Raw genomic sequence first — 27,672 nt, 5'->3', positions numbered from 1 at the left:
CTAAACTCCAATGAATATAATCTAAACTGACTTAGCTTCTCATATGACAGACCTGCCATCCCAGAAATCAGCAAGGTAAACCTTCACTAATCCCTGTAATAACAGGGACATCCTTCCGCAGAAAAGGACACCAAATTGCACACTACTCCAGGTGTGACCTCACCAATGCCCTATGCATTTGCAGCAAAACATCCCTATCCCTATACCATTGTTTCCTGAAAACAATGTGCACTAATGCTGATTTCCTTCAGTTCTTCACTAAAACTTGTTTCTCTCAAACTTTGTGCTAGCTATTTCAACTATATCTTCATTTGAATCATAGAATCCTATAATGCCTCCAGTACAGAAGGCGGCCATTTGGCCCATCGAGTCTGCACTGACAACAATCTCATCCAGGCCCTACTCCTGCAGCCCCACAGATTTACCGTGCTGATCCCCTCAAACTAGAGTCAATTTAGCATGGCCAATCAACCTAACCTGCATATCTTTGGACTGTGAAAGGAAACCCATGCAGACATGGGGAGAATGAGCAAGCTCCAGAGACAGTGACCCAAGGCTGGAAGTGAGGTCAGGTCCCTGGCCCTGAGAGGCAACAGTGCTAACAATTGTGCCACCATGCCACCCTGTTTTCTGGTCTGTACATGGAATTTTTGGCAAAAGAACTTCACTCATGTTTCAAAGGCCTCTATTTTCTCCCACACCTCTCTATTGTCTAGGTATCTGAGGCAAACAGGAAAATAGTTAGAATGTTGCATTCTATGAGATTTTTGTTCTTGTTACTCCGAGCTTTTTTGAACTGCATCATTCATCATCATGAAATTACTTCTGGCTATCTGTATGCTCCTAACTTTGGCATAGCACTTGCCATTTAGTAGTAATTTGTCTTAAATAGTCAAACTTATATACTTGTTCCAGTGTAACACCATCCACTTCAATCTTCACTCTGGTTTGTTATAAAGTATTTATTTTATCATTGTTTTCGTCCTGTGTGTTCATACTCAATACATATTGTAAACTTCTAGATTTATATTAAGAAAGCATATAGGATATTTCACTTTCTGAATAAAGCAGAGCACAAACGCAAGGCAGTGATTCTAAATATAAAACACTATGAAAGTGTGTTCTATTATGATTTATGACAAGTTAGATATGTTGCTGAAATGTGACATTGCCAGTAAAGATGTGAGATTTATCCAAAGTCTTTAACTTGAGCTATAATATTTTGTAGTTCCCTTCCTGATTCTACAAATACTGCTAGAACTGTAACTTTGTTCTTGCTTTCAATTTTTACCAGTGGAAGTACAATAATTCTAAACATTACTGAGTAGGCAAGCAATAGCCTAAACTACATAAACAATCATCTTATTAATATCTTAATGCAACCAACAGCATTTTTTGCTGTATAACATGCTTTCCACACAAATAAAAGGCTGGGATTTTCTAGCTCTGTCCACTGGCAAGATCTCTGGTCATACCAAAGTCAATGAGCATGTACTGGCATAAAATCCCAGGCACAATCTTTATAGAAAACAATCCACAATCACTCAGCTTCCAATGTGTTCACATATCCCTGTTTCCTTGAATTGTCAAGTTGAATTATCAACAAAAGGCATTTCCCTTAGTTCCTGAAGAATTCCTGAACTAGCTTCAAGCAGTAAGGATCACTTGCAATTTCCCCTCCCAGCCTTACCAGGGCAATTTTTTCAATCTTTAGAGTATCATAGCGTGATTCTCTTTGATCGGATACTATCTTTGCTCCTACTTTCTGCCTTCTCTGCTGATCACTTGAACTGCAACTTTGTCTCTGAAGTTTCTCTCTCTCTGTCCAAAAACTGATATAGAAAGCTTGTTCACAGTTCTGCTGCCTCTCCTGTTTTTGGGTATGAACAATTTGCACATTGTGCTGGGGCCTCAACTTATTACAATTTAGCGAACGACTTGGATGAAAGGAGCGAAGGTGTGTTTGCTAAATTTGCTGATGACACAAAGGTAGGGAGAAATGTAAAGAAATGTGAAGAATACATAAGGAGACTGTGAAGTAATATAGGTTAAGCGAGCGGTCAAAGATTAGACAAATGGAATATAGCGTGGGAAAATGTGAAACTATCCATTTTCGCAGGAAAGAATAAAAATGAAGCATATTATCTAAATGATGTGAGATTGCAGAGCTCTAAAATGCAGAGGGGACTGGTTGGCCTAGTGCATGCATTGCAAAAGGTTAGTGTGCAGATACATCAAGTAATAATGAAAGCTGATTGAATAAAAAAAATTTAATGGGACATGAGTGTTGCTGTCTGGACAGCATTTATTGCCCATCCCTAGGTGTCCAAGGGCAGTTAAGAGTCATTCACATTGTTGTGTGTCTGGAGTCAAATGTAGGCCTGATCAGGTGAGGATGGCAGATTTCCTTCACTAAAGGACATTAATGAACCAGATGGGTTTTTCTGACAATCAACAATGGTTTCAGTGGTCATCAGTGATGAATCTGGGAAAGGGTTATAGATTGAGTCATGTTGAGATCAAAAAGGTGGTGGTATTGAGGTTCTTGAGAAACATTAAGGTAGACAAGTCACCAGGGCCTGATGGGATAGACCCCAGAACACTCAGACAAGAGAGGAAATTGCTGGGGCCGAGAAAAATCTTTGTATCCTCACTGGCTATGGGGGAGGACCCAGAGGATTGGAGAATAGCACATGTTGTTCCTTTAAGGATAGCAAGAATAATCCAGGTAATTATAGGCCAGTGAGTCTAACGTCAGTGGTAGGGAAATTATTGGAGAGGATTCACTCTCACTTGGAAATAAGTGAACGTATTAGCAAGAAGCAACATTATTTTGTGAAGGTGAGATCATGCCTCTCTAACATGATCAAGTTTTTTGAGGAAGTGACAATGATGATTGATAAAGTTGGGCAGTGGATGTTGTCTGTGTGGACTTCAGTAAGGCCTTTGAGAAGATCCCTCATGGCAGACTAGTGCAGAAGGTGAAGTTGCTTGGGATCAGAGGTGAGCTAGCAAGGTGGATACAGAATTGGCTCGATCATAGAAGATGGGTAGCAGCGGAAGAGTGCATTTTGGTGGATTTGCGAATAGGCGGCACAGTAGCACAGTGGTTAGCACTGCTGCTTCACAGCTCCAGGGTCCTGGGTTTGACTCCCGGCTTGGGTCACTGTTTGTGTGGAGTTTGCACATTCTCCTCATGTCTGCGTGGGTTTCCTCCCACAGTTCAAAGATGTGCGGGTTAGGTTGATTGATTGGCCATGCTAAGAAATTGCCCCTTGGTGTCCAGGGATGCATAGATTAGAGAGATTAGTGGGTATAATACAGAGGGATATGGGGATAGGGCCTGGGTGGGATTGTGTTCAGTGCAGACTCGATGGGCTGAAGGGCCTCTTTCTGCTCTGTAGGATTCTATGATAATGAGGACCATCAGAAGATATAGAGGACATAGATCGGTTGGAGTCTTGGATGGATAGATGGCAATCTGGACAAATGAGTGTAATGCAGTTTGGAAGGTCTAATACAGATAGGAAATGTACAGTAAATGGCAGAACCCTTAAGAGTATTGATCGGCGAAGCGTTCTGGGTGTACTGGTATGGAGAAGGTAGTCAAGGCGGCATACAGCATACTCGCCTTCATCAGCCGGGGCATTGAGTTTAGAAATTGTCAAGTCATGTTGCAGATTTATATAGAACCTTAGTTTGGACACGCTTGGAATATAGTGTTCAATTCCGGACATCACACTACCAGAGGATGTGGAGGCTTTGGAGAGGGTACAGAAAAGTTTTACCAGGATGTTGCCTGGCATAGAGGGCTTTGGCTGTGAGGAGAGGTTGGAGAAACTTGGTTTGTTCTCACTGGAACAGCAGAGGTTGAGGGCGGGTGACCTGATAGAAGTCTACAAGATTATGAAGGACATGGACAGAGTGGATAGTCAGAAGCTTTTTCCCAGGGTGCCAGAGTCAGTACTGGGAGCACAGGTTTAAGGTGGAAGGGACAAGGTTTAAAAGGAGATGTACGAGGCAAGTTTTTTTTATTAACATGGAGGGCAGTGGGTGCCTGGAACTCGTTGCCAGAGGTGGTAGCGGAAGTAGATGCGATAGTGACGTTTGAGGGCATCTTGACAAATACATGAATAGGATGGGAATAGAGGGATATGGTCCCAGGAAGGATAGGGGGTTTTAGTTAAGTCAGGCAGCACGGTCTGTGCAGGCTTGGAGGGCCGAAGGGCTTGTTCCACTGCTGTAATTTCCTTTGTTCTTTATAGATTCTTAATTCCAGATATTTTTTGTTCATTTCAGTTCCACCATCTGCCATGGCAGGATTTGAACCTGGATCCACAATGTTATTTGTGAGGGGAATTGAATACCCAAGTAGGAATATTATACTTCAGTTGTGAAAGAAATTGGTGAGACCGCATCTGGAGCACCGAGTACCATATCTGTCGTCTTGTGCAAGGAAAGGTGCAAGTGGAAGCAGTTCAGGGAAAGTTTAGTAGACTAATAAATGGAATGGATGGATTGCCTTGAGGAAAGGTTGAACAGGCCAGGTTTGTAAGGTTAAGAGGTGACTTGATTGAAACATACAAGATTCTGAGGGGTCTTGACAGGATGGAGTGGATGTTTTTACTTGTGGAAGAATCTAGAACTTGGAGTCACTTTCAAAATAAGAGGTCACTGATTTAAGACAGAAATGAGAATTTTCTTTCTCTGAGGGTCATGAGTTTTAGAAACTCTTTTTCCAAATGTGAATGTAGTGTCTTTGAATATTTTTAAGATAGAAGTGGCTTCTTGATGAGCAAGGGGTTATAGGATATTGGGTTAGGCAAGAATGTGGAGTTGAGGTTAGTCAGGTCAGCCATGATCTTATTCAATGACAGAGCACACTTGAGGGGCTAAATGGCTTACTCCTAGTTTGTATGTTTGTATCTCAATGTTGAATGTAGAAGAGCACTTTATCCTCAAGACTTCTTTTACAACGCAGGTCAATTTACTGGTCACTTGGTTTTAAGAACAAAGCCCTCCCATCAGTCACTGCATAAAAACATGTTTAAATTATTAGGAAGCAATAACTTATAACTTCATTAAAGGGCAGCACAGTGGTTAGCACTGCTGCCTCACAGCTTCAGGGACCTGGCTTTAATTCCTGGCTTCGGTCACTGTCTGTGTGGAGTTTGCATGTTCTCCTGACGTCTGCATGAATTTCCTCTGGGTGCTCTGGTTTTCTCCCACGGTCCAAAGATGTGCAGGTTAAGTGGATTGGACATGCTAAATTGCTCCTTAGTGTTCCTGGATGTTTATGTTACAGGGATTAGTAGGGTAAATGTGGGGCTTCAGGGACAGGGTCGGGTTGGGATTTTGTTGGTGCAGACTCGATGGGCTGAATGTCCTCCTCCTTCACTGTGGGGTTTCTGTGATTCTATCTGAAGTTGGCAACAACTTATGAACTTAGTTATCAGAAGGTTCCTGATTCATGAACTGTCCAACCTGATATGATTCACACCCGCTTCAGAAACTCACTTAACTGAACTCTGTGAACTTACAGAATTGAGGTAGGCATCAACATGGGAGATTCAGACTTAAGGAGCACAAGTAGAGCATTCGTCTCTTCAAGCCTGCTCTGCTTTTCACAGTCTGTTTTCACAGGTGGTCTAAATGACATCCAGCTGAAATTACACTTTCAGCTCATCCCCGACTGTTTCCCTTCGACCCAATGTGGTTTGGCCCAATGTTTGATGGACTAAATCTAACCTTAAGGGAGGAGCTATTTCTACCGGTTGAAAAATTTGCAACCCGATTGTATAGATTTGAGGATATTGGTAAAACAACCAGAAGTGGCATAGGGAAAAGAAAATCGCAAAGTGAGTTGTTATCAATGGAATGCACGCATGAAAGGATGGTGGCAGCAAATTCATTGGCAACTTTCAGAAGGGAATTGGATAAATACTTGAAGAAATATATTTTCAGGACTTTGGGGAAAGGTAGGGTATTAGGATTAATTCAGTAAGGCACAGGCATGATGAATCAAATAATTTCGTCCTCTGCTGCTTTCTATGATTCAATCGCCTATGATTCTGGTCGTCTCACTATAGGAAAGACGTAGAAGCTATTGAAAGGGTACAGAGGAGATTTACAAGGATGTTGCCTGGACTGAGAGGCATGCCTTATGAAGTTAGGTTGAGGGAGCTGGGTCTCTTTTCCCTGGAGAGACGAAGGTTGAGAGGCGACCTGATAGAGGTTTATAAAATGTTGAGAGGATTGGATAGGGTGGATTCTCAGAGGCTATTTCCCCGGGTTGAAATGGTCGCTACGAGAGGACACAGATTTAAGGTGCGGGGAGGAAAGTACAGAAGTGATGTTAGGGGTAAGTTTTTCACTCAGAGGGTGGTGAGTGAGTGGAATCGGCTGCCGTCAGTGGTGGTGGAGGCGAACTCACTGGGGTCTTTTAAAAGACTTCTGGATGAGTATATGGGGTTTTGTGGGATTGGGGGTTATAGATAGGTGTTGATGTGATCGGCGCAACTCGTGGGCCGAAGGGCCTGTTTGTGCTGTAGTGTTCTATGTTCTGTGTTCTAATGATAAGATATTTGTATATATGTATTAGAACTGTTTCAAGATTTGTGTATTCTTTGTATCATTCATGAAGATTAACAATCTAATAATTTTGAAAATAAACTTGATTTAGTTAAATGTTGCTACTTAAATATGTATTTTCTTTCCCTGAACTCTTCGTAGAGGCAAAACTGCAGCACTGACAGATAATAGAATTCGTACCATGAATGAAGTTATATCAGGAATGCGAATCATCAAGATGTATGCATGGGAAAAGCCATTTTCAAATTTGATTGCTCAAATTAGAAAGTAAGTTCTCATTTAAAAACAATATATACTTTAATCTCTTCAATCCAGAATACTTGGGATCAAGTCATTTCTGGATTTCAGAATTTTTTGGGTTATAGAATCAAGTAAAACGCTAATGATAAAAATATTTATCTGAGAGATAAATCATTTTAACAGTAATAAAAGTTGTTTCACTTATCCAAATACTGCATCTTCTATGTTTCTGCTCCCAAAGTACTGTACTAAAATGATTCCGTGAGTTGCTTGTATCTGCACAAGAGAATTCCTGATAACTGGTATTTCCGACAAAACATTACTGGATTAGAGAATGTAAATTTTGATAATAGTATAAATTTTTGGGGTGTGTTGTTGGACTGTGACATAAATGGATTATTTAACCATGTTTTAAACTAAATGGTCAGGTTGAATTTCTGTTTGAAAGACGATAGTCAGCCAAGGCAGTTGGGATTCTTTACAGAAAGGCTGTTTGTGAGAAATTGCACTTAATGGTTTTATGACTTTAAATTAATTAAGAGTACTTTTGTTCAACTTTAAAGAAATGATTAAAAATTTGATTGAACTTTGATTACAACCTTTGCATTGATTCAATTGATTAACTATATTTGTAGGGTAGGACATCAGTATGAGAGAGAAACTGTTCTTTCAGTTTTGACATTTGTTAATAGTTTAAGTCTTTGTAGGAATAGGTATGTTCATTGAACATTTATGATGGTGGATTATTGACTTACACTTCATTTACATACAGAAGTCAATCATTTTTTCATAATAGAATATAAACTCGGAGTCCCTGGAACAAGAAATGGACATTTGTCTTTAGTCTTTGTGACTCTAATTACAGGGGTGACATGAGATGACTCTTAGCCTAAGCCAATGGAAGAGTTGAATTTGGACAATTTCCAAATAAGGGATTCCAGAATAATGAGAAGTTGGGATACAAGTTAGAAATTGGCATCTTTGTTGGCACAGTATTACTGTAGCATCTACGGTATGCATTTTTTTAGACACATTTCAGCATCACTGAAAAGAGAACAGAAATGCATCATCTATGCTAACAATGCTCAAGCAGTTTGAGGGATAATAGACTTCCATGCTGTCTTCACTTTTTTAAGTATATAAAAAATTTAACTTCTACTTGATTCATAAACAATAATTATTCAATCCTTAATAGGTCAGGCATAATTGACAACCTGAATTCAGAACTTAGAAATTTTAATTAGAAGGGATTTATACCTCAAAACCCTAAAATATTACAAAAGGTTACAGTGTATTACCATTTACTCATTCATGAAATATTAGCTGATAATCCAGGTGATTTTATATGAACAATTATATGAATGTTGCAGCTTTATGGAACCATAGATGTTGGTTGGTCCAGGATGTTGCCTGGTATGGAGGGTCTTAGCTATGAGGAGAGATTGGGTAAACTGGGGTTCTTCTCCCTGGAAAGACAGAGAATGAGACCTTCTGGAGGTGTATAAAATTGTGAAGGGTATAGATAGGGTGAACAGTGGGAAGCTTTTTCCCAGTCAGAGGTGATGATCATGGGTCACAGGTTCAGGTGAGAGGGCAAGGTTTAACTCAGATATCAGAGGGATGTTTTTTACACAGTATGGTGGGGGCCTGGAATGCACTGGTGGAGGTGGACACACTAGGATCGTTTAAGACTTATCTGGGTAGTCACATGAGCAGACTGGGAATGGAGGGATACAAACGAATGGTCTAGTTGGACCATTGAGTGGCACAGGCTTGGAGGGCAGAAGGGCCTGTTTCCTGTGCTGTACTGTTCTTTGTTCATAAGTAGGCCGCACTTGGAATATAATGTTCAATTCTGGATGCCACACCACCAGAAGGATGTGGATGCTTTGGATAAGGTACAAAAGATTTACCAGGATGTTGCCTGGTATGGAGGGCATTAGCTATGTGAAGAGGTTGGTGTGTTCTCACTGGAATGACAGAGGTTGCGGGGTGACTTGATAGAAGTCTATAAGATTGAGGGGCATGGACAGAGTGAATAGTCAGAAACTTTTTCCCAGGGTGGAAGAGTCAATTATTAAGGGACATAGGTTTAAGGTGCAAGGGGTAAGATTTAAAGGAGATGTACGAGGCAAGTTTTTGTTTACGTAGAGGGTGGTGGATACCTGGAACATGCTGCTGGGGGAGGTAGTGGCAGCAGATACGACAGTGATTTTTAAGGGGTGTTTGGATAAATACATGAATAGAATGAGAATAGATGGATGTTTTAGTTCAGTCAGGCAGCATGGTAGGTGCAGGTTTGAAGGGCCTGTTCTTCTGCTGTAATTTTATTTAAAATAAATAGTTTGAGAAATCAAATGTGCTCCTGAATTTTACACAAGACAAATGTTACATTGTTTATTATATTTCTATATGAAACATCTGTTCAAATAACTTGATTTTGTAATTAAAGGCTGTGCTGCAATAGCAGTGTAAGAGAACAGATGAGAAACTCGAGGCATATTATTTAGTTAGCCTATACCTCAACTTTTGCATTTGATTTTGGCATTAGGATGAGCATAATGTATCTCATTCCAGGTATGACTCATAGAAACATAGAAAAACTACAGCACAAAGAGGCTCTATGGACCACAAGTTGCGCTGAATGTGTCCCTACCTACTAGATTTACCTATAACCTGTATCTCACTAAGTTCCATGTACTTATCCAAAAGTCTCTTAAAAGACCCTATCAAATCCACCTCCACCACCACTACTGGCAGCCAATTCCAAACATCCACCACCCTCTGAGTGAAAAACTTACCCCCGACATCTCCTCTGTACCTACTCCCCAGCACCCTAAACCTGTGTCCTCTTGTGGCAACCATTTCAGTCCTGGGGAAAAGCCTGAGAATCTACTCGATTAATACCTCTCAACATCTTATACACCTTTATCAGATCACCCCACATCCTTTGTCGCTCCAAGGAGAAAAGGCCAAGCTCCCTCAACATATCCTCATAAGGCATGTCACCCAATCCAGGCAACATCCTTGTAAATCTCCTCTGCATCCTTTCTGTGGCTTCCACACCCTTTCTGTAATGAGGCAACCAGAACTGAGCACAGTACTCCAAGAGGGGTCTGACCAGGCTCTTATACAGCTGCAACATTATCTCCCGACTCCTAAACTCAGTTCCTGGATTGATGAAGGCCACTACACCAGACACCTTCTTAACCACAGCCTCTACCTGCAAAGCTGCTTTGAACATCCTATGGACCCAGACCCCAAGATCCTTCTGATCTGCCACACTGCCAAGCGTCTTACCCTTAATATTATATTCTGTCATCCTATTTGACCTGCCAAAATGAATCACCACACACTTATCTGGGTTGAAGTCCATCTGCCACTTCTCCGCCCAGTCTTGCATCTTATCAATGTCTCATTGCAACTTCTGACATCCCTCCATACTATCCACAACAACTCCAACCTTTGTGTCATCAGCAAACTTGCCAACACATCTCTCCACTTCCTCATCCAGGTCATTTATAAAAATCACAAACAGCAATGGCCCCAGAACAGATCACTGGGGCACTCCATTGCTGACCAACCTCCATGCAGAATATGACCCTTCTACAACCACTCTGCCTTCTGTGGGCAAACCAGTTCTGAATCCACAAAGCAATGTCCCCTTGGATTCCACGCCCCCTCACTTTCTCAATGAGCCTTCTATGGGGGACCTTATCAAACGCCTTGCTGAAGTCCATATAAACTACATCTACTGCTCTTCCTTCATCATTGTGTTTAGACACATTCTCAAAAATTTCAGTCAGGCTCGTAAGGCATGATCTGCCCTTGACAAAGCCGTGCTGACTATTCTTGATCATACTATACCTCTCCAAATGTTCATAAATCCTGTCTCTCAGGATCTTCTCCATCAACTTACCAACTACTGAGGTTAGACTCACTGTCTATAATTTCCTGGGCTATCCCTTCTCCCTTTCTTGAATAAAGGAACCACATCCACAATCCTCTGGAACCTCTCCCATCTCCATTGATGATGCAAACCTCATTGCCAGATGTTCAGCAATCTCCTCCCTCACCTCCCACAGTAACCTGGGGTACATCCCGTCTGGTCCCGGCGACTTACCTAACTTGATGCTTTTCAAAAGCTTGAACACATCCTCTTTCTTAATGTCTACATGCTTAAGCTTTCAGTCCGCTGCAAGCCTGCACTGCAATCAAGATGCTTCTCCAATGTGAATACTGAAGTGAAGTATTCATTGAGTACCTCTGCTATTTCTGCCGGTTCTATAGAAACTTTCTCACCATCACACCTGATGGGTCCTAATCCTTCACGTCTTATCCTCTTGCTCTTCACAAACTTGTAGAATGCCTTGGGGTTTTCCTTAATCCTGCCTACCAAGGCCTTCTCATGACCCCTTCTGGTTCTCCTAATTTCCTTCTTAAGGTCCTTCCTACTAGCTGTATAATTTTCTAGATCTCTAACATTACCTAGCTCCCTGAACCTTTTGTAAGCTTTTCTTCTTGATTAAATTCATTACAGCTTTCGTGCACCATGGTTCCTGTAACCTACCATAACTTCCCTGTCTCATTGGAACGTTGCTGTGCAGAACTCCAGCCAAAATATTCCTTGAAAATTTGCCACATTTCTTATTTACATTTCCCTGAGAAAACCCCTTTCCAATTTATGCCTTTAATTCCTGCCTGATAGCCTCATAATTCTCCTTACTCCAAATAAAGACTTTCCTAGCTTGTCTGATCCCCTCTCTCTCCAATGCTAATGTAAAGGAGATAAAGTTATGATCACTATCCCCAAAATGCTCTCCCACTGAGAGATCCAACACCTGTCCAGGTTCATTTCCCAATACCAGATCAAGTGCAGCCGCCTCTTGTAGGCTTATCCACATACTGTGTCAGGAAACCCTCCTGAACACACCTAACAAACTCCTCCCGATCTACACCCCTTGCCCTAGGGAGATTCCAATGAAACACAACATAAGAAATAGGAGCAGGAGTAAGCCATCTAGCCCTTCGAGCCTGCCCTGCCATTCAATAAGATCATGGCTGATCTGAGGTGGATCAGTTCCACTTTCCCGCCTTCTCCCCATAACCCTTAATTCCCTTGTCTATCAGAAATCTATCCACCCGTGACTTAAATATATTCAATGAGGTAGCCTCCACCACCTCAATGGGCAGAGAATTCCAGAGATTCACCACCCTTTGAGTGAAGAAGTTTCTCCTCAACTCCGTTCTAAACTGCACCCCCCCCCCCCCCCACCTTTGAGGCTGTGCCCTCTAGTTTTGGTTTACTTTCTAAGTGGAAAGAATCTCTCTACCTCTACCCTATCTAGCCCCTTCATTATCTTCTAAGTCTCTATAAATCCCCCCTCAGCCTTGTAAACTCCAATGAGTACAGGCCCAGTCTATTTAATCTCTCTTCATAAGTTAACCCCCTCATCTCCAGTATCAGCCTGGTGAACCTTCTCTGTACTCCCTCCAAGGCCAATATATCCTTTCGCAAATAAGGGGACCAAAAGTGCACATGGTACTCCAGTTGCTGCCTCACCAGTGCCTTGTACAGTTGCAGCAAGACCTCCCTGCTTTTATATTCTATCCCCCTCGCTATAAAGGCCAACATTCCATTTGCCTTCATGATCACCTGCAGACTGAGTTTTTGTGATTCGTGCATAAGGACCCCCAGGTCCCTCTGCACAGTAACATGCTGCAGCTTTTCACCCTTTAAATAATATTCCTTCCTACTATTATTTCTACCAAAGTGGATAATCTCTCATTTGCTAACGTTATATTCCATCTGCCAGGTCCTCGCCCGCTCGCTCAGCCTATCCAGATCTCTGTACACTTTCCGCGTCCGCCACATAATTTGCTTTTCCACTCATCTTCATGTCATCAGAAAATTTTGTTACCGTATACTCAGCCCCCTCCTCGAGATCATCTATGTATATGGTAAGCAGTTGATGCCCCAGCACCAATCCCTGCAGCACTCCACTAGTCACCAACTGCGAACCAGAAAAGCACCCATTGATTCCAACTCTGCTTCCTGTTAGCTAACCAATCCTCAATCAATGCTAACACTTTACCCCCAACTCCATTTACCCTAACCTTCTGCAGCAAAATTTTGTGAGGCACCTTATCAAACGCTTTCTGGAAATCTAAAAACACCACATCCACCGGTTCCCCTCTGTCTACCACACTAGTCATATCTTCATAAAAATCCAGTAAATTTGTTAAACACGACTTCCTCTTCACGAATCTGTGCTGCGTCTGTTTGATCAAATTGTTCTTTTCTAGGTGTCCTGCTATTTCTTATTTGGTGATGGATTCTAGCATTTTTCCAACTACGGACGTTAAGCTAACTGGCCTGTAGTTTTTTGCCTTTTGTCTGCTACCTTTTCTAAACAGCAGCGTAACAGTAGCTGGTTTCCAATCTGCCGGCACTTCCCCGAGTCCAGTGAATTTTGATAAATAATTACTAAGGCATCTGCTATTACTTTGCCATTTCTTTCAGAACCCTGGGATGCATTCCATCCAGTCCCAGGGACTTGTCCACCTTCAGTCCAGTTAGTCTACCGAGCACTACCTCTCTAGTAACAGTAATTGTATTAAGGACCTCATCTCCTACCAACCCTCTATCTTTAATATTCGGTAATCTATTTGTGTCCTCCTCCGTGAAGACCGACACAAAAAACTTCAAGTCTCAGCCATTTCCTCATTACCCACCATTAAATCCCCCATCTGCCACTTCTCCACCCAGTCTTGCATCCTATCTATGTCTCGTTGCAACTTCTGCCATCCCTCTAGACTATCCACAACACCACCAACCTTCGTGTTGTCGGCAAACTTGCTAACCCATCCCTGCACTTCCTCATCCAGGTCATTTATGAAAATGACAAACAGCATGGGGTCCTAGAACAAATCCCTGGGGCACTCCACTGGTGACCGACCTCCATGCAGACAAAGACCCATGCACAACTACTCTCTGCCTTCTGCAGGCAAGCCAGTTCTGGATCCACAAGGCAACAGCCCCTTGGATCCCATGCCCTCTCACCTTTTCAACAAGTCTTGCATGGGGGACCTTATCAAACGCCTTGCTGAAGTCCACGTAAACCACATCCACCGCTCTTCCTTCAATGTGTTCAGTCATGTTTTCAAAGAAGAAAATTTATATTTGATAACACAGTTTGATAATAGCCAGACGATATTTGGGAAATTAAAATCTCCCATCATGACAACTCTGTTATTACTACATCTTTTCAGAATCTGTTTCCCTATCTGCTCCTCAACATCCCTGTTACTATTGGGCGGCCTGTAGAAAACACCCAGTAAAGTTAATGACCCCTTCCTGTTCTGGACTTCCACCCACACAGACTCTGAGACAATCCCTCCATGGTGTCCATCTTTTCTGCAGCCGTGACACTCTGATCAACAGTGCCACTCCCCCACCTCTTTTGCCTCGCTCCCTATCCCTTCTGAAACATCTGAAACCCGGCACTTGAAGTATCCAGTCATGTCCTTGAGTCATCCAAGTCTCTGTAATGGCCACCACATCACATTTCCAAGTAGTGATCCACGCTCTAAGATCATCCGCTTTGTTCACAACACTCCTTGCATTAAAATAGACATGTCTCAAACCTTCGGTCTGAATGCTCCCCTTTTCCATCACCTGCCTATCCTCCCTCTCACACTGTCAACAAGCTTTCTCTATTTATGAGCTAACCTCCTCTCTCCCAGCCACTTCAAGTTGATTCCCACCCCTCAACCATTCTAATTTAAACTCTCCCCAGTAGCCTTAGCAAACCTCCCAGCCAGGATATTGAGGGTGGAAAAGAGAGGCACTGCTCTCTCTCAACCCAAAGCAACATCTAAACAGCAACTAAGCTTGAATTTATGTGAGCCTAGCTCCACCAAGACAGATCTTACCTGTCGATCAACCTAATCAAGTCCTACTCTGTAAAACTCCAGGGCAATACTAAGAACAACAGAACAGCATTAGTCCAGACTAAAACAAACATTCTGGCAATTAGGAACAATTATGTTGCTGCAGTAACAATAGAGGATGCTGGTTATAGTATCAATAATACAAAAAAAAGTCTAAAACAGATCCTGCACAGAATTGCGACTAAAATACATAATGGTACGGTATTATCATAGCAGCTATTAGTGCATTTTTATGCTTGTTCCTTTAGTTCCTAAAATGATGAGTGCTGAGAATATTGAATTTGAGGTCCAATAGTCCTCTAACTTTGGACCTGAACTGTTTTAAATTAGATTGAACTTTATAACCAATGCTTACTGCTCTTCTGGAAGCTTTTACAATGTATTTCAAATTCTCATACTCTCATCTTGCTGAAAATAGTATTTTATTTACAAAGGTCTCCTTCCTCTCCCCCCACACCTCTTCCTCCTCCAGAGTTCAATGAACTTCTATTTTCACTGAAAGCCTTAGACACTTAAGGTTACCTTTGCAAGGAAAAATAAATTTCCATTATATATTAATACAAAGAAAGGGAGATTCTGTTTTCCAGTATTTATTTTTTCTAGAACACTATTCATACTTTGCATTTTCAATGGAGACTGAATTCAGTGTTTGAGAGAAAAAAGAACCAAGTTATTAACGAGTATTAGCATCTTTCAAATTAAAAACAAAACAGATCCTTATCAACATAACCACAAAGACAAAAGCAAAATATTTCTGATGCTGGAAATCTGAAATGAAACAGATCATACTGGAAATGGTAAGTCTGGAAGCATTTGTAAAGTGGTAAAGTGTATTAATGTTGCAGTTTAACAGCCTTCCATCAGAACTGGCAGTAGTTGGAAGTATAACAGGTGTCACGGAAAGAGATAATGGAGAGCTGGGCCGAAAAGTGGCAGATGGGGTTTAACCCTGATAAGTGCGAGGTGATTCATTTTGGTAAGACAAACTTGAATGCGGATTACAGGGACAATGGCAGGGTTCTGAGAATGAGGAGGAACAGAGAGATCCTGGGGTTCGTATCCTCAAATTTCTATCCACTCAAGTGGATAGAGCCGTGAAGAAGGCCTGTAGTGTGTTAGCGTTTATTAATAGGGGATTTGAGCTTAAGAGTCATGGGGTTGTGCTAGAACTATACAGGACCTTGGTGAGACCACATTTGGAATATTGTGTGCAGTTCTGGTCACCTCACTATAAGGAGGATGTAGTGCAGAGATGATTTACAAAGATGCTGCCTAGTTTGGAGGGTAGGTCTTATGAGGAAAGGTTGAGGGAGCTGGGGCTTTTCTCTTTAGAGTGGAGGAGGATGAGAGGCGACTTAGAGGTTTATAAGATAATGAGGGGGATAGATAGAGTGGATGTGCAGAGACTATTTCCTCAGGTGGATGTAGCTGTTACTAGGGGGCATAACTATAAGGTTCATGGTGGGAGATATAGGAGGGATACCCAAGGTAGACTCTTTACTCAGAGTGGTTCGGGTGTGGAATGCACTGCCTGCTGTGATAATGGAGTTGGACAATTTGGATAGGCGCAGGGAACACACACAAGAATGATAGGGAGTGGGATAGCTTGATCTTGGGTTCGGACATAGCTCAGCACAGCATCGAGGGCCGAAGTCCTGTGTCTCTATGTGAGCAAGGGAGGAAAGAATAAAAAAGATCTGTGCTCTGATGGAAGGCGGAAGTTGAAGAACTAGTTGTTATGGTTTCTATAGAGATTGCTAGTTTGAAGAGAAATTTCAACAGCCAGTTATTTACTGAAATAATTAACCCATATGATTCCATTGTGTAAAGCAAAGACTGAATAAGCATTCTTAGGTAATTACTTAAATTTTGCATCCAAAGGCACAATAATCCTAGATACTTTAGACTAAAACCCTCAACTGAATCTTCGCTTTTAGACAAAGTCTCCCCAGTCTACAAAATCTTTTGAAAGTTATCCTGTTTCTTTAGACCATTTCTGAACTATTCCACAATTGAGTTATAAAGTCTGGGATTCAGCCAAAGCCTGAACCTCACTTGCAATTCCTGCGCAGTGACTGAAACAAAAAAATAAAAACAGCTATGGTTTCTATTAGCTTTATTCTGCTGGCCGCAATTATTTAGCCGCTCCAAGCAGACTTGCTCTGTGTTAGTTCCAAGGTGAATTGTTTGTTTCCACTATAAGGCTCATTGTAGATTTCTATGCTGAATAAAATTAACTTTTTTTTCTTTGCTTGAGTTTAGGCCAGGCTAACATTGCTCTTGCTCCCTCAACTCAGTGAATTGCAAACGACACAAGACCAAAGCTGCAAACACCTCTATCTGCTCCCAAGCTGAACTGCTTGTTTCTATGCGCAGACAGACAGACAAACAAATTAAAACAAAAGAACCTCCCTCACATCACAGCCCATCTCTGTAGCAATGTGACATACCTGAGTGTTCCAAATATAAACTAATAATCTTTCAACTTGTAAACCTCCTTTGATCCCGAGACCCACTTGACTAACAGCTTTATGGAGCTAACAGTCTTCTCTCCGGCTGCCCTGGTTCTAGCAAGGAACACTTGTTCCCAAAATTCCTTTACCTTCTTCAATCTATGTATCACATCAATACAAATCCCTTGATGAAATAACTGTTCAAATCCTGTTTTTACGATGGCTCATTGATTATTTATATTTTCTTCCTCCTAAGGGTGGAATACTCCATTTTTTTTGAGACTAAATGCAGTGGCTGATAGGACGGGTAGGGCCTTTCCTGCTAGCCAGAATGGTAGACTTTGTTGCACTCCACTCAAAGTCTGTTGCAAACATGGATTTTTATGAAGACGTAACGAGTGCGGTTGACACAGGGGAACCAGTGGATGTGGTGTTTATAGATTTCCAGAAGGCATTCAATAAGGTGCCTCGCAAAAGGTTGCTGCAAAATATTAAGGTACAAGGAGTTGGGGGTAAAGTGTTAGCGTGGATTGAGGATTGGCTATCTAACAGGAAGCAGAGAGTTGGAATAAATGGGTGCTTTTCTGGTTGGCAGTTGGTGACTAGTGGTGTGCCACAGGGATCAGTGCTGGGGCCTCAACTGTTTACCATATACATAGACGAGCTAGAGGAGGGGACCGAGTGTAGGGTGACAAAGTTTGCTGATGACACAAAGATGAGTGGGAAAGCGAATTGCGTGGAGGATGCGGAAAGTCTGCAGAGAGATTTGGATAGGCTGAGTGAGTGGGCAAGGATCTGACAGATGGAGTATAACGTTGGCAAGTGTGAGGTTATCCACTTTGGAAGGAATAATAGTAAAATGGACTATTATTTAAATGGTGAAAAATTACAACATGCTACTGTGCAGAGGGACCTGGAGGTCCTTGTGCATGAATCGCAAAAACTCAGTTTGCAGGTGCAGCAGGTGATCAAGAAGGCAAATGGAATGTTGGCCTTTATTGTGAGGGGGATGGAGTATAAAAGCAGGGAGGTTGTCCTGCAATTGTACAAGGTACTAGTGAGGCCACAACTAGAATACTGTGTGCAATTTTGGTCCCCTTATTTGCAAAAGGATATATTGGCCTTGGAGGGAAAGGTTTAGAGGGGCAGATTTTTTGTTTTTACACAGGATGCTGAATGTTTGGAACATGCTGCCTGGGGAGATGGTGAGAACAGGTACGATAGCTGCATTTAAGGGCATCTGGACAATACATGAATAGGATGGGAATGGAAGAATATGGACTCTAAAAGCATACGTTTTAGTTTAGGCAGGCATCATAATTAGCACAGGCTTAGAGGGCCGAAGGGCCTGTCCCTGTGCTGTACTGTTCTTTGAATCAGGACGCAAGTTACTCGCCTCAATTTCCAGCCTCTGACCTGCCCCTATAGCCACAGTATTTATATGGCTAATCCTGTTCAGTTTCTGGTCAATGATAACCCTGAGGTTGTTTATAGGAGATTTAATGATGATTATGTCATTGAATGTCAAGGGTTGATTGGAGATGGTCTTTGCCTGGCGTTTGTGTGGCACAAATTTTACTTGTGATGATTCATCTCAAATCCAAATATGGCCCAGTTCTTACTGTACATGGACTGGGACTGCTTCAGTATCTGAGAAGGTACAAATGGCAATGACCATTGTGTGGTTATCCATGAACAGCTCCACTTGAAAATAGAGTGCAAGAGTAAGCTTGTGGGGAACATAAAAACTGACTGTAAAAGTTTTTATAGATATGTAGAGACAAAGATCGGTGAAGACAAATGTAGGTCAATGGGAAATGGGAACTTGTATTTGGGAAACAAAGAAATGGCCAACTAAATACATATTTTGGTTCTGTCTTCAAAAGAGGACACAAATGTTGGTGAACACTGGATATTATTAAACTAGAGAGAGTGCAGAAAAGACTTACTAGGATGCTACTGGGACTTGGTTTGAGTTGTAAAGAGGCTGGATAGACTGGGACTTTTTTCCCTGAAGCGTAGGAGACTTTTGAGGGTGATCTTAGAGGTCTATAAAATAACGAGGGGCATAAATCAGCTCAATAATCAACATCTTTTCCCAAAGGTAAGGGAGTCTAAAACTAGAAGGTATACTTAAGGTGAGAGGGGAGAGATGCAAAAGGGTCCAAAGGAGCAATGTTTTTGGCTGGAATAAGTTGCAAGAGGTAGGCGGGTACAATTGTCTTTTAAAAAGCATTTAGACAGTTACATGGGTAAGATGGGTACAGTGGGATACGGGCAATTGGGACTAGCTTAATGGTAAAAACTGGGCAGCATAGACACAGGGCCTGTTTCCATGCTGTAAACCTCTGACTGAGTTTAATGAGAGGGAGGAACTAAAGGAAATCATACCAGCAGAGAAATGGTGTTGGGGAAATTGATTGTTGTCTTCCAACATTCTCGACTGTGGAACAGGTCCTATAGAGTGGAGGGTAGCTAATGTAACTCCACTATTTAAAAGTGAGGGTAGAGAGAAAACAGGGAATTATAGACCAATCAGCCTGATATTTGTAGTGGAGAAAATTCTAGAGTCATTATCAAAAGTCTTATACAGAGCACTTAATAAATGGGTGGAAACAGACAGAGTTAGCATGGATTTATGAAAGGGAAACCATGCTTTACAAGTCTATTGTAATTCTTTGAGGATGTAACTAGTAGACTTGATGAGGGGGGAGCCAGTGGATGTTATTTACTTGGATTTTCAGAAGGCTTACAGGAAACAGTAGGAATAAACTGGTAATTTTCCAAATGGCAGGCCATGACCAATGGGGTATTTCAGAGACCCCAGCTATTTATTATACATTTTAATGATTTAGATGAGGGAACTAAATTAATATCTTCAAATTTGCAGATGACAGAGCTGTGAGATGGCTGCAGAGATGCTTCAGTGTGATTTGGACAAGCTGAGTGAGAGGGCAAATGAATGGCAGATGTAGTATAATGTACATAAATGTGAGGTTATCTACTTTGGTAGCAAGAACAGGAAGACAGGTTATTATCTGAATGACTATAAATTGAGAGGAATGTGCAAGGAGACCTGGGTGTCCTCGTACACCAGTCACTGAAGGTAAGCATGCAGATGCAGCAGATGGGATTAAAGATAAATGGTATGGTGACCTTCGTAGCAAGAGGATTTGAATGCAAGAGCAGGGGTGCCTTGCTGAAATTATACAGGGCCTTGGTGAGGCCAGACCTTGATATTGTGTACAGCTTTGCTCTCCTTTTCCAAGGAAGGATGTTCTTGCTTTAAAGGGAGTTCAGCAAAGGCTTAGAAGAGACTGGTCCCTAGAATGGGGGATTGATGTAGGAGAGATTGAGTCGGTTAGAATTGTATTTGCTGGGGGTTCAGAAGAATTGCGGGGGGTGCCTCATAGAAACCTATAAAATTCTAATAGGACTAGACAGAGTAGCTACAGGGATGTTCCTGATGGTGGGGGTGTCCAGAAACAGGGCTCGTAGTTTAAGGTTTTGGGTTAAACCTTTAGGACTGAACTGAGGGGTGGCATGGTGGCAGTGGTCAGCACTGCTGCCTCAGTACCAGGAACGCAGGTTCAACTCCAATCTTGGGGAAATGTGTGTGGAGTCTGCATGTTCTCCCCATGTCTGCGTGGGTTTCCTCCCACAGTCCAAAGATGTGTGGCTTAGGTGAATTGGCAGTGTAAATTGACTGAGTTTTGGGGGAATTAGCAGGGTAGCTATATGGGGTTTCAGGGATAGAGTTGGATTGTTATTGGTGCAGCCTTGATGGGCCGATGGGCCGATTGGCCTCTTTCTGTACTTGTAGGGATTCTATGATTTTATGAAATTTCTTCACCCAGAGAGTAGTCAACCTATAGTATTTGCTACCTCAGACAGCAGTTGAGGCCATAACATTGTATGTTTTCACAGAGGAGTTAAATATAGCTCTTGGGGCAAAGAGTATCAAAGGATATGGGGGAAGGCAGGACCAAGCTGTTGAGTTGGATGATCAGCCAGGATCATAATAAATGGCAGAGAAGGTTCAAAGGACTGAATAGTCCACTCTGTCTCCTATTTTCTATGTTTCTGATTTATGATGAAAGGAAAATTTATGAAGCAGCTGAAGATAATTGGGTCTAGGAATCCCTGCAAAGATTGATCTCCAACAACTACAATCTTTGTGCCAAATATAACTCCAGTGGAAAGTTTTCCACTAATTTCCAGTGGCTTGTTTTACTAGGGCTCCTTGATGTCAGACTTGGTCAAATATGGCCTTGATGTAAAGTGCTGTCAGTCATTTTAGTTCACTCTTGTCCATATTTGAACCAATAAGGTCAGGAGCTGAGTGGCCCTGGTGGAAAGGAATTGAGCTGTGAGCAGGGTATTGTTGATGATTACATGTACAGTGATTTGTTTTGCTTTTGTGAACAGAACATACTTGGGCAAATTTCCATTTTGCCAGGTAAATGCCAATGTTTCAGCTGTATCAGAACGGCTTGGTTAGGGGTATGACTAGTTCTGAAGCACAAGTCTTCACAATATTGCTGGAATGTTACTGGACTCTCAGCCTTTGCCTGCCTTTAGCCATTTCTCAATATCATGTGGAGCGAATCAAATCAGCTGAACATCTGATGCTGGGAGACCTCAGAAGGAAGCTGAGATGGATCATCCACTCAGCATTTCTGGCTGAAAACAGTTGCAAATGCTTCTGCTTTGTCTTTTGTAATGATGTGCTAGATTCCCCCTTTATGATGTTTATTAATGAATTAAACTTGGTTCCTTTGCATGTATTTTAAAGTTTACAAATCATACAAAACTTGGAAATCTGGTAAATAGGAGAATGGTCACAGATGTCAAGAGGATATACATAGTGTGATGAATTGGGCAGATGTGGTAGATGGTGTCCAATGCAGGATAACATGACGTGATGGGTTTTGGAAAAAAATTAGAGGATATATAAAATTAGATTTAAAGGGAGCATGGGAACAGTTCACGTGCAAATATTTAACAATGGCAGGTTGTTTCAAACAAATTGCAGGATTTTTGGCTTAATAAAGAGACATGGGGCTGGTATTTAGTGCCATTTGCAGGCTGGAAAGCCTGTAAAATAAAATGGGCATTGTGCCTGCCATTGCTGCCCCCATGCAATTTTACCAGCAATGGTGGGGGAGGGAAGTCCGGTGCCTACCCAACTGTACGTCACTCAATGTCCCGTGTAATCAACGGCAATCTGTTGCTTTATGCTGAAATCAACATAGTATCAAAAAAGCTATGGCTGTTATGTCCAAACTGAACAAGACTGTGAACAAGAGAGACGTGACCAAGAACACCAGAGTCTACCACGCCTATACTCTTAGCGCACTGAGACCGAGACAGCATATGCTAAGCAAGAGTTTCCACATTCGCTGTCTCAGACTTGAGCTCTGCATTCTTGGCAAAACATGGATACCGACTTAACAAGGTTACCACCTGAGGTCCTGGAGCATGCTAATTCCATCAGCGGACATGTATTGATATCTGTGCTGGCTCAATCACGTTCATTGGATGGATGACGTAAACCAAACACCTATCAGTGAACGGCCACTGTATCATGACCTCCTAGCCATCCATACTTCTCCCACAAGGGCACCAGAAATGAGATGTGAAGATTGACACTGATAACTGGAGAGTGCCATCATCTCTGGAGGCAGATCTTTGCTGAAAGAGCAGGGGAAGAGATTAACTTTGTGGCTCTTAGTCAGCTCGTAAAGGCACAATGTGCTGAGTGGCCTCTTTGTGTTTGATTCTGAATTTAAGTCGGTTTGGAACACCATAAAATGTTTCTGGTTCAAAACCTGGGAGGAGACAGGAGTTGGGGTTAATGAGCTTGTTCAGAGTGGTAGCCAAAATGCACATTCAGAATGGATTCTGGGGGAATTCAGATCTCTCAGGATTGTTGAAGAATTATTGATGTAGGTTGTAATAGGAGTTTTCTTCCCTTAGTCCACGTGCCTTGTAACAGATGAAAAAATCCACTTAATACTTTAATATGCAAGAGCCAACTGCGAGCTCAGTGGTGCAAAGCTTCACTGAATCAACAACATCAAAAAGCACTTGGTTATTCCTCAGAGAGGTTCACACATTTAACAAAGATATACTCCTTCTATAAAGTGCGTCTTCTCTGGGTTTGGTGCCTGAATAAATCAATCCCTGGTCGGTGCTGATTTCCTGATGTTTTCCAGGACAAAGATGCCCATCCCACTTAGAGCATGCTTAGTGCTGCACAACATGGAGTAATTTGATGTCCAGAAAAACAAAAGCAAGGAGACAATTAGTTTAGGTCACAGTTGAAGTATTGTTTTAGGCACTTACATAGGAATCAGTGTAAATTCAGTACAACTGGAGTTTAGGATTTGCACTTCTTGTTTTAGCGTACAGTCAAATATTTGTCACTTGATTATAAGACATCCAATTAGCTTTAGCTTTATTATTGAGATTATTAACCTCCTTTCAGTTGTTGTAGCGATTGCACTCACTGCTTCAGGAAATTCCCTCCATATTACCTGCTCCAAGACCTTACAAGCCTTCCTAATACCCATTCTAACAGTCTTCCCCTCTAATCCTTAATTGAGCCAGTAAGACAATTGTGGGTGCATCTGGGAGACCTTCTGCTGCTGTCTCAAACGGTTGCTGCTTTGTCATTGTAGCCTGGTCTCCAAAAACAGAAGCACCTGCTTGAGCTGCTGTATTTTGTATCCACTGTAGCATCTCATGCATTCGTTGGTGCTAGCACTGAAGAAACATTGTTACTCCTAATTCCCTTTCTATTCATTATCAAGGTCTTCGAGGCTAGTGACAGTAACATGGATAGACGTGTGGGTTAGACTGATTACCTACGCTAAATTGACGCTAATGTTAGGGGGATTACCAGGGTAAATGTGTGGGGTTACAAGAATAAGGCCCCTGTGGGATTATGGTCAGTACAGACTCAATGGGCTGAATGGCCCCCTTCTGTACTGTAGGAATTTTATGGGTAAATCCCACCCCACAATTAACCAATCAACTGGACTAAAATTCAGGTACCAAGGCCACCACCAGAGGTCCATCAGCATATGTATTGATAGGAATTGGAAGATTCTCCTTTTCATCAGTTAAATAGAAATAACAATTCAATAAAGACAGAGTGGAAATATCTATTATGATTCCACTTTGATCATTATTCCATGATCCCTGCTGCTGAAAATGTATGGATTTGATGGATAAGGACAGAATTAGGCTTAACTTTAATTTCCTATCCATTTTGCAGAGATGCACTAGTATTTTAAGGATGGCAGAAGGATGAGGAATTATTTATGCAAGATAGCTGGAGGACCCCAGTACAAGTCACTTTTAAGATCAGTGTTAAGGAAAGAAGTTGGAGAAAAGGAGAACAGTTGTTTGTAATTTGAGCATTGCAGTATTACATAGAACATTACAGCGCAGAACAGGCCCTTCGGCCCACTATGTTGTGCCGACCAGTTAAAAAACAATGACCCTCTAACCTAAACCAATCCCTTTTCATCCATAAACCTATCCACGGATCTCTTAAACGCCCCCAAACTAGGCGCATTTACAACTGCAGCAGGCAGGGCATTCCAATCCCTCACCACCCTCTGGGTAAAGAACCTACCCCTGACATCCGTCTTATAACTACCTCCCCTTAATTTAAAGCCATGCCCCCTCGTGCTAGCTTTCTCCATCCGAGGAAAAAGGCTATCACTATCCACCCTATCTAAACCTCTAATCATCTTCTATGTTTCAATAAGATCCCCTCTTAGCCGCCTTCTTTCTAGCGAAAACAACCCCAAATCCCTCAGTCTCTCCTCATAGGACCTCCCCTCCATACCAGGTATTCAAAATTGTATTTATTCTTGCAGTTTGCAGTATATCATGCAAGTTAATCATTTGCATTTTACTTTGTATTGTGGCTAGGAAGTGATGTTTTCATTAAAAGTGTGAAATACTTGCAATTTCATTTATCTAAATGGGCATATAAATTAGATATGTTAATCCATTGAAACAAAGCTCAGGTTGTTTATAGTAGAGGACATCTAGATGAATGTTTAGTTTAAAACAAAACCTTTCATGTGAACTAGCATATAAATTGTGAAGAAAACAAATGGTGGTTGTATTCTGCATTTCAGGAAGGAGATTACGAAAGTTCTGCAAAGTTCTCATCTACGTGCCTTGAACATGGCCTCATTCTTTATTGCTAGCAAGATGATATTGTTTTTTACGTTCCTGGTGTACGTGCTACTTGGCCACACTATCACAGCAAGTCGTGTGTTTGTCACAGTTTCGTTGTACAATGCTGTGAGACTCACAGTCACACTGTTCTTCCCAGCAGCTATTCAGACAGCTTCTGAGGGATTAATCAGCATAAGGAGGATAAAGGTATGTACAAGTATTGAAAAATGATTTTAATGCCAGCTTTATTTTTCATGACAAGGAAGTTACATTACTTTGGTGAATTTTCAAGTTTCAGAATATTAATGAAAGAAAATAGAATGCTTTGTCAGTTAAGACATTCAGTCCCAACATTACATGGTATAGATATTGGGCTGTAACTTCTGGGTTCCCCAGTTTTGGATTTGGGGGTTATCCTAAACGTGTGCTGGGGTATCCCTCATTAGTTCCCAGGTAAGCACTGTCACAGCAACTGTCCAGAAGTGCTAACTTCTCCAGGACCATCATGCTGAACGTTGAACCATCTGACAGATATAAATAGCTAACTTTGGAAGCCACCAGAGGTATGCAGAATAAGTTAGTAGAAATAGAACCATTTCTAACTTTTGCAAAACTATTTTAAACCACCAGACCAATCCCAGATCCCCATACAGAATTGCTCCCAGACTCCCCCCAGATCCTGCCTGGATCTTACCTAGCTAGAACCGGGAAGGAAGCTCAGGAGAGACAAAGTAATTTAATGCAACTGTGTGGGTACAGTGGCAATTCAACATTGGAGAACTTAAGGAATTTGTCAAACAGTATGGGTTCAACATAGTCACTTCATTACCACGTCACTCAAGAAATGAGGGTTTACAGAAAGGCTCATCCAAACAGGTAAATGAACCCTCAAAATTCTGGGAAACAAAGGAAGACCCAAATCTTGCTTCATTGTCACTCCAATCTACACCCCTCAAGGTTGATGCATTATCACCTGCAGAGCTGTTTAATGGAAGAAAGTAAAAATAATTTGGTAAAGCAAGATAATTCCTCCATGTGACCAGGTGTAAGAAACACAACAACTCACTACTGTGCAGTTAGAAGGAAGTCAACACTTCAATGTAGAACATAGAACACTACAGCACAAACAGGCCCTTTGGCCCACAAGTTGTGCCGATCATATCCATATCTACCAGGCCTATCTATAACTCTCAATCCCATGTACTCATCCAGAAGTCTCTTAAAAGACCCCAGCGAGTTTGCCTCTACCACCATCGACAGCAGCCGATTCCACTCATCCACCACCCTCTGAGTGAAAAACTTTCCCCTGACATCTCCTCTGTACCTGCTCCCCAGCACCTTAAACCTGTGTCCTCTCGTAGCGATCATTTCAGCCCTGGGAAATAGCCTCCAAGAATCCACCCTATCTATACCTCCCAACATCTTATAAACCTCTATCAGGTCGCCTCTCAGTCTTCGTCTCTCCAGGGAGAAGAGACCTAGCTCCCTCAACCTATCCTCATAAGGCATGCTTCCCAATCCAGGCAACGTCCTTGTAAATCTCCTCCTCACCCTCTCAATAGCTTCCACATCTTTCTTGTAGTGAGGCGACCAGAACTGTGCACAGTACTCCAAGTGGGGTCTGACAAGGGTTTTATAAAGTTGCAGCATTACCTCCTGACTCCTAAACTCAATCCCTCGATTAAAGAAGGCTAGCACACCATACGCCTTCTTGACTACATCCTCCACTTGCGAGGCCGATTTAAGAGTTCCACGGACTCAGACCCCGAGGTCCTTCTGCTCTTCAACACCGCTAAGACTCCTACCCTTGATATTGTACTCCTTCATCCCATTGGACCTGCCAAAATGGACCACTACACATTTATCTGCGTTGACGTCCATTTGCCACTTCTCCACCCAGTCTTGCATCCTATCTGTCTCACTGCAACTTCTGACATCCCTCTAGACCATCCACAACACCAACCTTCGTGTCGTTGGCAAACTTACTAACCCATCCCTCTACTTCCTCATCCAGGTCATTTATGAAAATGACAAACAGCAAGGGTCCTAGAACAGATCCCTGGGGCATTCCACTGGTGACTGACCTCCGTGCAGAAAAAGACCCATCCACAACCAGTCTCTGCCTTCTGCAGGCAGGCCAGTTCTGGATCCATGTGGCAACAGCCCATTGGATCCCATGCCCTCTCATCTTTTCAAGAAGTCTTGCATGGGTGACCTTAAGAGGCTGGCTAGG

At 42.1% G+C, this 27,672-nt stretch overlaps 1 protein-coding gene across 1 annotated transcript in view; it reads left to right on the top strand.

The window, feature by feature from the left end:
* abcc4 (ATP binding cassette subfamily C member 4 (PEL blood group)) overlaps positions 1-27,672 on the top strand; it is a 411,789-nt gene that overhangs the window by 90,739 nt on the left and 293,378 nt on the right. Inside the window, exons 7-8 of the mRNA XM_080198151.1 lie at positions 6,733-6,858; positions 25,397-25,646. Coding sequence (XP_080054277.1) covers positions 6,733-6,858; positions 25,397-25,646 — 376 coding nt within the window. The remainder of the gene's footprint in view (positions 1-6,732; positions 6,859-25,396; positions 25,647-27,672) is intronic.

The sequence above is a fragment of the Carcharhinus amblyrhynchos genome, chromosome 10 (assembly GCF_965287045.1).
Source record: "Carcharhinus amblyrhynchos chromosome 10, sCarAmb.v2.hapA, whole genome shotgun sequence".
NCBI lineage: Eukaryota > Metazoa > Chordata > Chondrichthyes > Carcharhiniformes > Carcharhinidae > Carcharhinus > Carcharhinus amblyrhynchos.
Note: the sequence above shows the minus strand (reverse complement) of the source record. Positions and strands in the feature narration are given on the sequence as shown.